This window comes from Lycium barbarum, chromosome 3 (assembly GCF_019175385.1).
Source record: "Lycium barbarum isolate Lr01 chromosome 3, ASM1917538v2, whole genome shotgun sequence".
Lineage (NCBI taxonomy): Eukaryota > Viridiplantae > Streptophyta > Magnoliopsida > Solanales > Solanaceae > Lycium > Lycium barbarum.
This window is the reverse complement of record NC_083339.1, coordinates 128,648,330-128,661,127: the sequence shown is the minus strand read 5'-3', so window position 1 is coordinate 128,661,127 and position 12,798 is coordinate 128,648,330. Positions and strand designations below refer to the sequence as shown.

General features: G+C 34.0%; 1 protein-coding gene across 1 annotated transcript; it reads right to left on the bottom strand.

Moving 5' to 3' along the window:
* Positions 1 to 682: 682 nt before the first annotated feature.
* LOC132634161 (serine protease inhibitor 5-like) lies at positions 683 to 1,382 on the bottom strand. The gene has a single exon (XM_060350455.1). It carries the CDS (start codon positions 1,367 to 1,369, stop codon positions 698 to 700), a length of 672 nt encoding a protein of 223 aa, XP_060206438.1. The 5' UTR covers positions 1,370 to 1,382; the 3' UTR covers positions 683 to 697.
* Positions 1,383 to 12,798: the final 11,416 nt, after the last annotated feature.

The following is a 12,798-nucleotide window of genomic DNA, read 5'->3' as shown; positions in this document are numbered from 1 at the left end:
TACATATATATAGTATATATATTAAGTTAAGTATATAGAGTATATAGTACATATATATAAGTACATATAGTATATATATTAAGTTATACATATATATAAGTATATGTAAGTTATACATATATATGTGTACGAAAAGCACTATTCTGTATTGCTGACTTGCTGTTAGGCTGTTAGTCAGTAAATATTTAAACTTTAATTATAAAGTTGTATAACATATGTAAATATACCTACAATATACAAATAAATAATATAATATATATATATATATAATACAAAAAACAAAAAAAAATATTTTAACCAATCCAAACCGGACCGGTTCCGGTTTGGACTTTAAAACCGGTTAAACCGGAACCGGCCGGTTTCCTAACCGGTTTCCTAACCGGTTCCCGGTCCGGTTCCGGTTGGAACCGGTTGACAGGCCTACACGGACCCAATATTTTATGTGATGGTAATTCCGTTATTAAGTAGTCATTTATAACGGAAATGACACATTAATCCTAGGTCTGAAAACACTTAAGAGGATGCATCGACAAAAACTCCAGATAATCAACAAGAAGTAAAGACAATTTATTAAGAAAGCCATGCTACAATATGTATACATAGCACTGATTTATTTAGAAAGCTATATGCTAAAGCATAGTAGCTACAGGTTCACATAGCCAGCCATGCTAAAATATAATATAGCAGGCGTTGTAAACTAGACTTTGCGGAATAGCACACCAAGAGGCTGGTCTTTCACGAGAGCCAAACGTCTCTTTCCATTTTTGATAACTTGGCCCACTGTTTGGCATTGATCAACAGGGCAGGATGGACAAACAAAGGTGCCTGGACAGTAGAGTAAGTTGTAACCCCCTGGCCCTTGTGTTGCTTTCACTATCTTGAACCAGCTACTATCTTGTTGGCCTATGGTTCCACCAGTCTTCAACAATCTCGCCCCTAGAGATACATCGCAGTCCCCGACTTTCCAAGTTGTATAATTAAGACACAGTCTCGTAGTTGTAGTGAAAAATTTGATGTTAATGTCTTGGTTTTCAAAGATACCTGGTCCGGTATGATCAGACTTAATGAATTCAACGGGTGTAACACTAGGTCCGACATCGGAGTTGTAACGAAACACGTCGTCTAGACAATTATAAGGGGAAGTTGATTTTGGGGAGGGGCCTAGGTACACATCACCACCTAAGGCTCCCCTACAAATGGAAAGGATACGGTAACTTGCACGAGGATCAAGTGCTTTACCGCTCACGTCTACCACTAACTTAGCAGAAGTAGCTGTGGGTAAGTTAATGGGATTTTCCGAAGTGAAAGTTGATGAAAAGACTACAAAGGGAAGCAAACAGAGAGATAAGAGGAATAAGCACTTCGTCATGTTTAAGTTACTCACGTTGTTGTGTATTGCTTGCTTGCATTTAAAATTTAGTTCGTTGTTTTTGATTCATGTATATTAGTATGCTAATGATGATATGTGATAAGAATTACAAAATAATTGTGTATATATTTTTTTTTAAGTCTTATTTTGGCTAAAAAAATATTTTTATCTGAATTGGTCATGGTTTTGGAATTCTGATTTTTGGTGAACTCGGATTGATCCGAAATTTGGTATGTTCATCAGAAATGATCCACTGAGCAATACTAACGAGATTTGCTCGTGACCTAGGCCCTTTTTGGCCATCTGGGATAGTTTAGATGGGTTTTTGGGTATTTTTCTGTTTTCTAAATTTTTTTTGTTAAATAAAATTTTTATTTCTTGAAACAGTGGTGCTAGGGTTCATTCTATATGGTCTCCATTGTATATAACAATGCTATAATGAGTTTATATGTTGACATAGGTTTTCTTCCCCACAGGATAGATTCATTATGGTTAATTACAGTGCTTCAATCCCTAATTAATTGATAACTTGTCTTGACTCTCCAACTGAGTTTCATGTTGGTTCAAAGAAACTAGGGTTTATTAAAAGTGATATTTACCTAACTTAATTAGTAGCTTACTCTCCATCTGAGTTGGTTCTGTTTTAATTTATGGGGTAAATTATCTGGTATGACTCATTTAGTTTACATGAATAGTTAAGTTTCCCTATCGAATCTAGCTATTCAGTGTGGAGGGTTGTATGTATGACGTGTGTTTTGAATTTTATTATTGGCCAAAGTCATAAGCAGCCCCCTAAACTTGTCCCGATATTCCTCATGGCCACCTAAACTGACGGTAGTTCTAATTTGATACCTAAATCATTCCGAATTTGTACCACATAAGCATTTTTTTAACAATCAGTGAAAAATATGAGTGTGAGTGGTTCACTCACTTATGGTGTGGCAAAATTGACAAATTAAATTATGACACGTGGCATTTGGCCTCAAAATAATTATTAAAAAATATCAACTAATTAAAGCAAATAGTTAAAAAAAAAAAAGGACTGACCCATCCCCCAACCCAAACAACCCACCACCACCTTCGCCGTTCCCCACCCCCAGCAGCCATCCCCGAACCCCACCAATAATTATTCCCCTTTTCTTCCTTCATTAAGGTCCACCAATGCCTTTCCAAGACCCACCCCTCCTTTCTTATCCCTTTTCCCCCCCTCTTTAGGATCCCTTTTTTACTTTTTCACCGTCGAATCCGGCGATGGCCACAGCTAGACCACCATTAAAATTATGGTCCTTCAATCTTTAAAGTTATTGCTAAATAAGTTGATCAATGAAAGGTGAGAATGCACACTTCATAAAAAAGAGAGTGCTAGCAGCGGTGAGTCTCCATTTTTTCCGGTGAACAAGATGGTGATGGTGCTTTTCAGATTTAGAAAATATAAAGAAAATGGTGATCAAAAGAAACATCTAATTCACAAATTATTTTTATAGAAATAATCAAAAGAAACAGAAAACAAAAGAACTAAAGAAAATTGAAAAAGAGAAGCAGTGGTGGAGAAGATGAAGAGGGGTGAGGGCAGGTGACTGACGGGCTTAAATCGCATGGTCCAGTTTTTAGTTTTTTTTTAAAAAAAATAATTTAAGTTATATTTTAAAAGAGGTAAGCTTTAACGGAAAAAAATAAAAATAAAATTAGTATTGAAGAGTAGGTGACGCATGCAAGGAAAGTATATTTCACTTTTTTTGCTACATCAGCAAAAAGTATTTATGTGGTACAAATTCACAGGGGTTTAGGTGTTCAATCGGAACAAGAGTCAGTTTAGGTGGCCATGAGGAATATGTGGAAAAGTTTAGGGGGATGTCTATGAATTTCATAAAAAAATCTTAACATAAAAAAATCATTTTCATAAATTGTTGATCATGAGTTGTTTATTTGCAAAAAGATATGTTTTTCAAGAATTCAGGTTGATTGTCATGACGTGTGCATCTGAATGAGACTTCTTCCCTTCTCTGCTGTGTTTGACGGCTGAAGCTTCAGTTCTTTTGTGCGGAATTTTTGAGACCCTCTCAAAAATTCTGCCCCAGTTTTAAAACTCGCTCTGGCAAATTGATCCTTGGGGTTAGCAGGTGTTGGTGGAAAAACATTCATTTGACTGGCGTCTCTTAGTTTGGCAAACAAACTAGCCCTTGATTCTGGTAAAGGAGTGAATGCTCTCGGAGGGTTCTTTTGGGGTGCCTCATAATTTGCTGGTGGAGGCTGGTTTTGGATTGTCTGATTTTGTGGAGCTTGGTTATTGGGTGGCCTTTATTATACATAACTAATGATATATTTAAAGATTACATCTCAAATTCTCAATAGACTTTATCCAGCCCACTTATTACTAGTCAGGAATTTCTTCTGATAAAGATAAAAAATTAATTTAAAAAATGCATTATATGTACCTTATGCTAGAAAGAATTAATTTGCAGTTTCTAACCAAACAAGAGATGGATAATTAGTTTATTTTTCTTGTAACTCTTGTGTTATTGAGTTTGATAAACATTTTATCTCTTGTGGTACATTGATGTGTGGACACTTTAAATTAATATCTCTTCTGAACTGAATAACGTTAATCTGTCCCATAAGAGAATTTTTTTCGGGAATTGAATGAGCTTATCTGTGACACTTGTGTCTATATCATTTTAATCTGGATAGGATTTCGAAGTTGGTCAAATGATGAACTTTTCAGGTTCATTGAAAGTGGAGTCATTACCAACTTGTAAGTCCTATTTAGATGGAAAAATGACTAAGAGACTTTTTCTCTTAAAAGGAAATAAAGTAAATGATAAGCTAAGCTAATCCATTCTGATTTGTGTGGTATAATGAACTTCAAGGCAAGAGGTGATTTTGCGTATTTTGTGACATTCATAGAGGATTATTCATGATATGAATATATTTATTTGATGCTCTATAGGTCTGAATGCTTTGAAAATTTCAAGGTTTTTAAGGCGAAAATAAAAAGCATCACGGAAAATATATTAAGTCACTGTGATTTGATCGTAGTGGAGAGCACCTCTTTGTAGAGTTCATTAGTTACTTATTAGATAGAGGGATTTCATTTCAATTGTGTACACCAAGTATTCTACAATAGATTAGTGCAGAAGAGAAAACAAATATGACTCTTATGAAGGTAGTAAAATTCATGATTGACTTATTCATATTTGCTTTTTCATTTTGGGATATGTCTTAGAAACTGCGAGTTACATTCTTAGTTTAATTCCTTCTAAGTTAGTACCTTTGATACCCATAGAATAGTGGATTGGATGTAAGCCAAATATGCAATATGTTCGGATATGAACTTGTCTAGCACATGTGTTCAAAGGAAAAAAAAATAAGTGGGAATCAAGAACGGATGTACGCATGTTTAATGATATCCAAAGGGAATGACAGGTGGTTTATTTACTGTCCTAAAAGAAAATAAGGCAATTGTTAATACAAATGCCAAATTTTTAGAAAAGGACTATTTAGTAAACCAAGTTCCTAGAAGTAAACTAGTTTTATAGGAACCTAGCAAAGAAATAGCAAATGAATCATTTAAAAATTCAGAAGTTCAGGACATCTAACCGACAAGTCAGGATTGACGTTCCATTGCATTTAAGTAGTACGAGAATCGTTAATAGACGCAAGGAAAGTCACTACCTCTAAGTGTGGGAGTTATGTTGAGCAAAGAACACTATGAAATCGTTAATGTTTCAATACCGAAAAGCAATGAAGATAGTATTAAGACTCGGGAATATGATAGTGTGACTATAATAGTAGTAGTACTTTGTCGTAGTGGGAGAACAATAATCAATATCGGTTCGGTGTATACTCTTGGGATAGTTTCATGATAGGATCTTGAAAAGAAATACATTTTTGGGAGAGTTTCATGATAGGATCCCCACAGATCTTAGTACAGAACCGGTCAGTTATGATGAAACACTACTAGACGAAGTTGCATCACAAAACAACTTGGCAAGTTTTTTTTTTGGAAAGAGCTTATTGGCTAAAACTTTTGATAGTCGAGCAAAAGAAATACATGTGAAAGTTGTAGATGCATGGTTAAGAGTCTAAGTGGAAGATTGTTGGGGGATATACAATTAACCATCTATATTCTAACAATTGTCATGGTTAAAAGTCTAAGTGAGAGATAGATTCGAACATATTCATGCATGTTCTTAACGTGCTTAATAATAATAGATCATCAAGTGGGTAAAGATTTTAGAACCTTAACAGCTTAGGCGGAAAAGAAATGGATAATCGATTAATAGTTGGAGAGCCAGAGGGAAGAGTGAAAATGTTTTTGCACAAAGGAAGAAGACCAGCATGAAAGTTTGGCTGCAAAAAAACAGAATATATTTTGAGACCAATAACAACAATAACATACATAATTAAATCTCACAAGTTAATAAATATTCGATTTTAAGATTACCGTTTTAAGCTTTGCGTAAGAATTTGTAAGTCCACTACTTTGAAATAATTTCAGAAAAGTGATCAGACACATATGGATGAATTTTACATACGATGTTTGTACGTAATAGTAAAAGAAAAGAAACTTTCGTTAGTTTTGCCAGATAATTAAGCAAGTCATAAGAAAATAAATGGGAAAATTAAAGTTTGATAAAAGTTGGGTGGGTTGCATTACATCCCATTGTTTAGCCTTTTTGACTCCTAGTTTGTGATGGCTTATAAAGGGGAAAAACAAAACTAGAACAATTATTAAAAGCGACGTGAAGGGTATGAATGCATTATTAGCGGAAAGAGACAAATGAAATAGTGTGAAAAAATCTTTTAAGATACCGGTCCCCGCTATAGATCAAACTTAGAGATATTTTAGGATAAATAACTAATCCAGAATAAGTTTATACCTTTAACCAAACAAAGTATAAATTTGATCTTAAATTTAATCTTGAAATATCCTACCTTATCTCATCAAATTTGATGTTATTTGATCCTACTTTAGAGCCGGAATAATTAGTCCAAAAATTATAATTTTTGAGCTATAATAACTTAATTCGCAAACCAAATGACCAATAGACATGGACAACCACTGGGGAACAATTTGATGAGATAAGGTAGGATATTTCAACAATTTAATTAATACTATCAAAAGAAAGGATTGAACTTAATTTTTCTTTTTCTTTGGTCCTTTTCTCTCTCTCTCTCTCTCTTTTTCTTTTGGTCCTTTTCTCTTCTCTCTCTCGTCCTTTTAAGTCGCATAAGACAGAGTTTCATTATATTTTTTTTTTCACCACAGAGTTTCCATTATATGGTACATTATATTCACGTGGCTGGATGAGCTATATCACTATAACAAAATATGTTTTTAGCGGCAATTAATTTGCGGTAGTAACTTAATTGCCGCTAATTATATTCGAAAATCAATTATTACCGGCAATTACAAACTTTAGCCCTAAACAATAAATGTCGCTAAAGGCTTTAGCAATCTTAGATCTAATGACATTAACCAATTGCTGGTAAATGTTTTTGTGACAATAACTATAGCCGCTAAAAGGAAAATATATTGACAATAATATAGCCGCTAAAAGGAAAATATATTGCCACTAAAAGCCTCTTTTGGTGTAGAATTCCCCTAATTCATCATCATACACAAACCCAAGTCTTAAACATAGGGAAAACATAAGATTCGGAGAAACGATGTGGGCCTATATATAACACTAGTAACATTTGGCCCGTGCTAAGTGTTGACACCCAATTTTGTCCCGCCTTCCCAAAATATTTATTTACGCTTCTAATATTTTTTGGCAACTTAAGAAATAATTATTTATACTTTACTACGATTATTAGCTTTTTATTAATATCAGCGTTTCATTATCCTATTGTAGTCGCTGGCTATTATTAGTATTATTATTATTTGCATTAAAATCATTTTAGCATTTTTACCACATTATGCACACGCATCGCATTTATTTTCACACAATTAAATAATAGCGTTTATTTACTGTTGACTTTCAAAAAGTATTATTGCACGGCTATTACGACGTCATATAATTTTATTATTTGATCACTAATAATTACATATTTTATATTAGGTAATATTTTAGCACATGTTAGTATATAGTTAATTAAAATAGGTCTCTCATTTAAATTTAGAAGCCCAAATTGTTTCTTTCATTCAGCCAATATTAGCCCAAATCCGAGCCCAATCAATCCATATTATTTTTTCGGACCAGTCCATAATCAATCCTAAATTCACTTGGGCTAAAGCCTAAATTATATCAGCCCACTACCCGCAACGACCCAGCCCATACTTTAAATTCAGCAGCCCATTATTTTAACCCAATAACCCGGCCCACTACCCGTCTAAAATACACCCGACCCGGCCCAACTTTTTTATTTCATTGACCTAAACCTAAGCAACCTCACCCGCCGCTCTTTCTCTTTCCCTTCCTCTCTCCTCCTCCCTTTCTCTCTCTTCAAGAACCAACACGGTAAATCAACAGAGCCTTTTCATTCCTAACAGGCCTTGCATGGCGAATTTGGGAAAGAAATTAATGATCGGTCCTTTCTCCTTCAGAGGTCAACGGTTGAAGGTTTGGATTTTTGTTCTCTTTTCCTGCCCTCTGCTTTCAATCTGAGAGCATTTTAGTGGACTTCGTCCGTTTGTGAAGCAAAATCTTTTCTTTTTTCAGTTCTTTTCATTTTCGGGTACAAGCTTTAATGGATTTTTTGTCCATTTCTCTTTTTTCTGGTCGGGGGTCAAAATACCTATAAATCTGAATGTTAAGCCACAAAAACCACGACCAAATTTTTTGAACCCCAGGTAAACCCTAGAAATTCCCCTATAAATAATCGTTTCTGGAGTCATTTAAACAAGTTCTGGAGCCGCCCAAATTCGCTAAAAAAAAAAAAAGTTTTTGAGCCGCCTCCATTCCCTGAAAATATTAATCTTTCAGTCTCACTTTTTAATATTGATTCAAAAATACTAAGCATTTTTTATTCTCTTTTCCCTGTTTCGGATCCGAGTGTATACAAACTCGGAGTTTGTGGTGTTCGAGGTATATCGGAGATTCGAAGCCTCACTTCGTTGCACCCGAAGAAGGTAACCTTTTTATTTTAGTATTTTATCTGATTTCTGTGTTTGATTAGGTATGACTTTAGCTGGGTTTAATTTAGTTAAGCATATTTTGTGTCTTAGTTCTAGCTTAGTTTTTTTTTTTTAAAACATATCTTGTATGTTAGCTTAGCCTAATCTGTTTTAGTTAAGCATGTTTTATGTGTTAATTTCGTTTGTTTAGTTAATCATGATGATGTGCTAGTTTAGTTGATATTAGTCAAGCCTGTCTTATTTGTTAGTTTAGCTCAGTTTGTTCTAGTTAAGCATGTTTATATACTGTTTTAGTAGATGGTTGTTTATTTGATGAAGATTATGTAGTCAATTAGCAAACAATACGCTGAAAAAAGTTTCTCTTTTCCTTATCTAAAATTACTTTGGGTTTGAATTCGAGTATTGTCGTTTGTTCTTGAGGAGGAGCTCGGATACCTCTATTTTAGAGAGTAATCGCCCCTTCTGCCCTTTCCCCTCTCATCGATAATAGTCGTTAGCATAATCTAGCATGGTTTGCCCTTTGTTAATTTCGGCTAATGTAGATCAGTGGTAAACATAATGTTTCAAGATGAGGTATTCTTCATGTGGTCTTAATTGTATAAGTGCTTATTACTAGCCCATTTGTGATGCTCAGCAATTTAGTCTGAATCAGTGGCTTGATAGACCTTAGTTTGATATAAATGTGATTTAGCTTGGTGATCTTCTACTTTGCCTGAGATTAAGACGATTTAACTAAGTAATGACTGGTGTTTATTTAAGTTTTGATATTTACTCCTGCTTAAAGACATAAGTGTTTAGTATAACTGTTCGCCTAATTGTTTAGCTAGGGGGTTAGTTTAACTCATGAAGAACTAGGTCTGTTTTATGGATTGGTTTTAGTTTAAGGTACCTTCGGGTCACAGTTGAACTAAGGTGAAAATTATTGTTATTAGTTTGTTAGTTGAAGTGTCATATGGTTCATGCTTGAGTTGATAAGGTGTTTTAGAAGTTCTTAGCATTCCTGCTCTTTCTTTTGTCTTTGTTCCTTTTCTAAAGTTTGAAATTGTGATTCGCAACCTTGTTTTGTCTTATATTCTTCCCTATTCCCTTTATCTATAATTCTGTGTAAGCATGTTATGAAAAATCTTGAATATGAGTTTTCTTTGAGTCTTAAGGCATGACATGAACCTGTGCTGCCCTTATATATCATTTGAATACATGTCAACATTTACTCTTTCTATATGCAATATGATCCTTATTGTCACTCTTGGACTATGAGATCTCACAATCTGTGCTTAAATGTTATTGTCTTGTGTTTAAGAACCATCAAATTGTTTGGTAAACCAGCATACGTCTCCTTCTAAGTTTTGGATGTTGAAACTGTTCAAAAGGGAAACTGCATGAATCCTGAGTTGGTCTAAAATGGGAAAATGAGTTTAAACCTGAACCTTGCATGATTTCTCTGTTTCCACCCCCTAACTGAATGAATAATCCTGCTCCAGTCATTAGTGTTTGTCTCATGTTGCGTGTGTTTCTTGGAACTTGTGCAACATCGGGAAGACGGGAGCAAAAGCTTTCCGATATCCTTATGAATGTGTATACATGAAGTATACCCAAATATACATAGTATATACATAATCCGCTGGTCTGTTTTAAACTTGCATTATATATGTTTAGCCTTATTTATTGATTACGTACTAATCCTTTTCTTTCGTTTTTATGCATGACCATCGCGTACGAGTCCAAGGGACTCGTTTTCTTCCCCATTCGGTGTTGGGCTAAAGCCCAACGTGACCTTTCTCGAGTTAATCCTGGCCCACATCAATATATATATATAAAAAAAGACTTCTGGGCCGAAGCCCAACAGCAACAATAGATCGCAGCATCCTCAAATGGGCCAAGCCCATTTAAACTTCTTTATTTCCGTGGCTCTATCTTTGTGTATTTGATTGCTTGACTAACACTTTGTCTCATTTTCATTTTCTTAGCTTAGATGGATCCTAGTAGAATTAGTGGGGATAAGTTTAGTGATAATGGGTAGTGGTGTTTGAGTTTGCTTTCAAAATAACATACTTAAAGGTTTAACAATTTAGCCCAATAACGGATTCAATTGTTTCTCGCTTCGGAAATGGACGCTATTCCGACATAGTAGCGGAAATGTTTTAATTCAATTTTCACGAAGTATTTATGTATATCTTTGAAGGAAAACGGGCATTATTTCTATATGATAATGAAAGTATTTTGGTATTTCTTTGAAAAAGAAAAAATGAGTTTTTAATGTTTCGAAGTCTTTATTTTCGCCAAGTCCCTAATTTAACCATAGAAGAGAATCCGATTATAAAATTATTTTCTTTTAAACTCACATTAGCTATTTTTGTATCTTGTCTTACTCCTAAACCGCAAAAAAATCAATTAATACCTCGCCATTTGAGTTATTTCAAATATTCATAAAAACGCTGCACAAACCCGCATTTTCTTTTACTTATATGCAAATTATTATATTTCTGCAAGTCTTATTTTAAATAGCATTATTATATTTTCATTTAAAGTCTTAGCAACATTTATAAGTCTTGTTTTAAATAGCATTTAAAGTCTTCTTTTATGCAAATTATTATATTTTCTACAAGTCTTGTTTTAAATAGCATTATTATATTTTCATTTAAAGCCTTAACAACATTTATAAGTCTTATTTTAAATAGCATTTAAAGTATTCTTTTATGCAAATTATTATATTTTCTACAAGTCTTATTTTAAATAGCATTATTATATTTTCCTTTAAAACCTTAGCAACATTTACAAGCCATTTTCTTAAAATTTAAATGCTATATTTGCATCTTTAGCCATAATTAATTAATCTAAGTTTGACCAGTTAACCGTAGTTAACGGATTCTAAAGGATGCCTAATCCCTTCTCTTTAGGATAATCAAGAACCCTTACATAGAATCATATTAGTTAAGCGGACCATTAACGGAGGTTTAGTTAGGCTTTACCTTAGTTAATAATTAGGTGTCCTAATTCACCTTTAAAATTAATTAGGTGGCGACTCCTTAAGTTAAATAATTTGGGATTCACCAATATGTTGTACTCCGGTTTGACCCGTTTAAAATGGGGTATAACACTAAGTCCGGGCCCAAACAAACATTAAAAGTTAAATTCTTAATTTTTTTTTTGTCCATTCTTTGTGGCATTAAGTGTTAAAAGAGTAGTTTTCCATAAACTCCTAAAAATTAGGATCTGTTACATAAACAACAAACTAATAGTTTAGATTAATTACATCCTATAGCTAAAAGTAATATGTTAAATATAATTAATAGCTACCTATATTATTAAAGTAGGATACCCATCATCACATTATTCACTTTCAACCCAACCCTCTCTTCTCTCTCTCTCTCTCTCTCTCTCTCTCTCTCCTCTCTTCCCCCACTGCACCGGCGAGGAGCTCTAGCTCCGGTGAACCGGAGAAGCCATACCCCTCCACTACCACACCATTGCCACTGCCAGCCCCTTCCCCCTTTACCTTTTTCCTCTCTCATCGTCACCACTACTTCTTATGTGTTGCTTCCAAGTATTCTCGTCAATAATAGCAGCACTAACCCATGTATTCTCATAAAAGTAAATTGCTTCCAAAATGATGCAATTTTTTCTTGGATATGATCATTGTACTTGCATCATTTTATTAACAACAAAAAGAAAACGACGGTGATGGCGGCTTTCTCTTTCTCGTCGCCGCTCTGCCTCCTTGCGCTGTACACATTTCGATCAGATCTGGCTGGAAACAGTCAGATCTGGCCGGAAGAGGCTTTTTTTTTAATACAATATGGTGTTGATGATGATGACAGCGACGACGGTCAGATCTGGACGAAAACAGTCATATCTGACCGGATTCTGATTGAAATTTTATTTCTTGTATTCCGTATTTGAGTGTACGTATTCGTTAATTTTATTTCTTGTATGCGAATGAATACATTGAATTTTGAAATGTATACAAATGAATAGAGTGAATTTTATTTCTTTGTATTCAGGTTTTGAGTGTATTCGTTAACTTTTTAGTGCAAAATTCTGTTTTTGTATACAACCGATTAAATAAAATAAAGCGAATACAATGTAGAAGTAGCTACAATGAGTACAGTTGAGTTGATTACTTAAATTGAATACAAAATTCAACAAATTTTAATGACTGTATTCATGAATACAACGACGCGAATAAATAGGTAACAAGTGCTGAGTGTTGTTATATGTTTGCTATATGATGTAAATAGGTAAAATGTAGCTAAAAAGCAAAAATAAGGCTTCCAAGTTAGTCATTTATGAAATTTTCCCTAAATATAAATCATACAAAAGTATTTGGGAGTTAAAAAGAACATTCTTC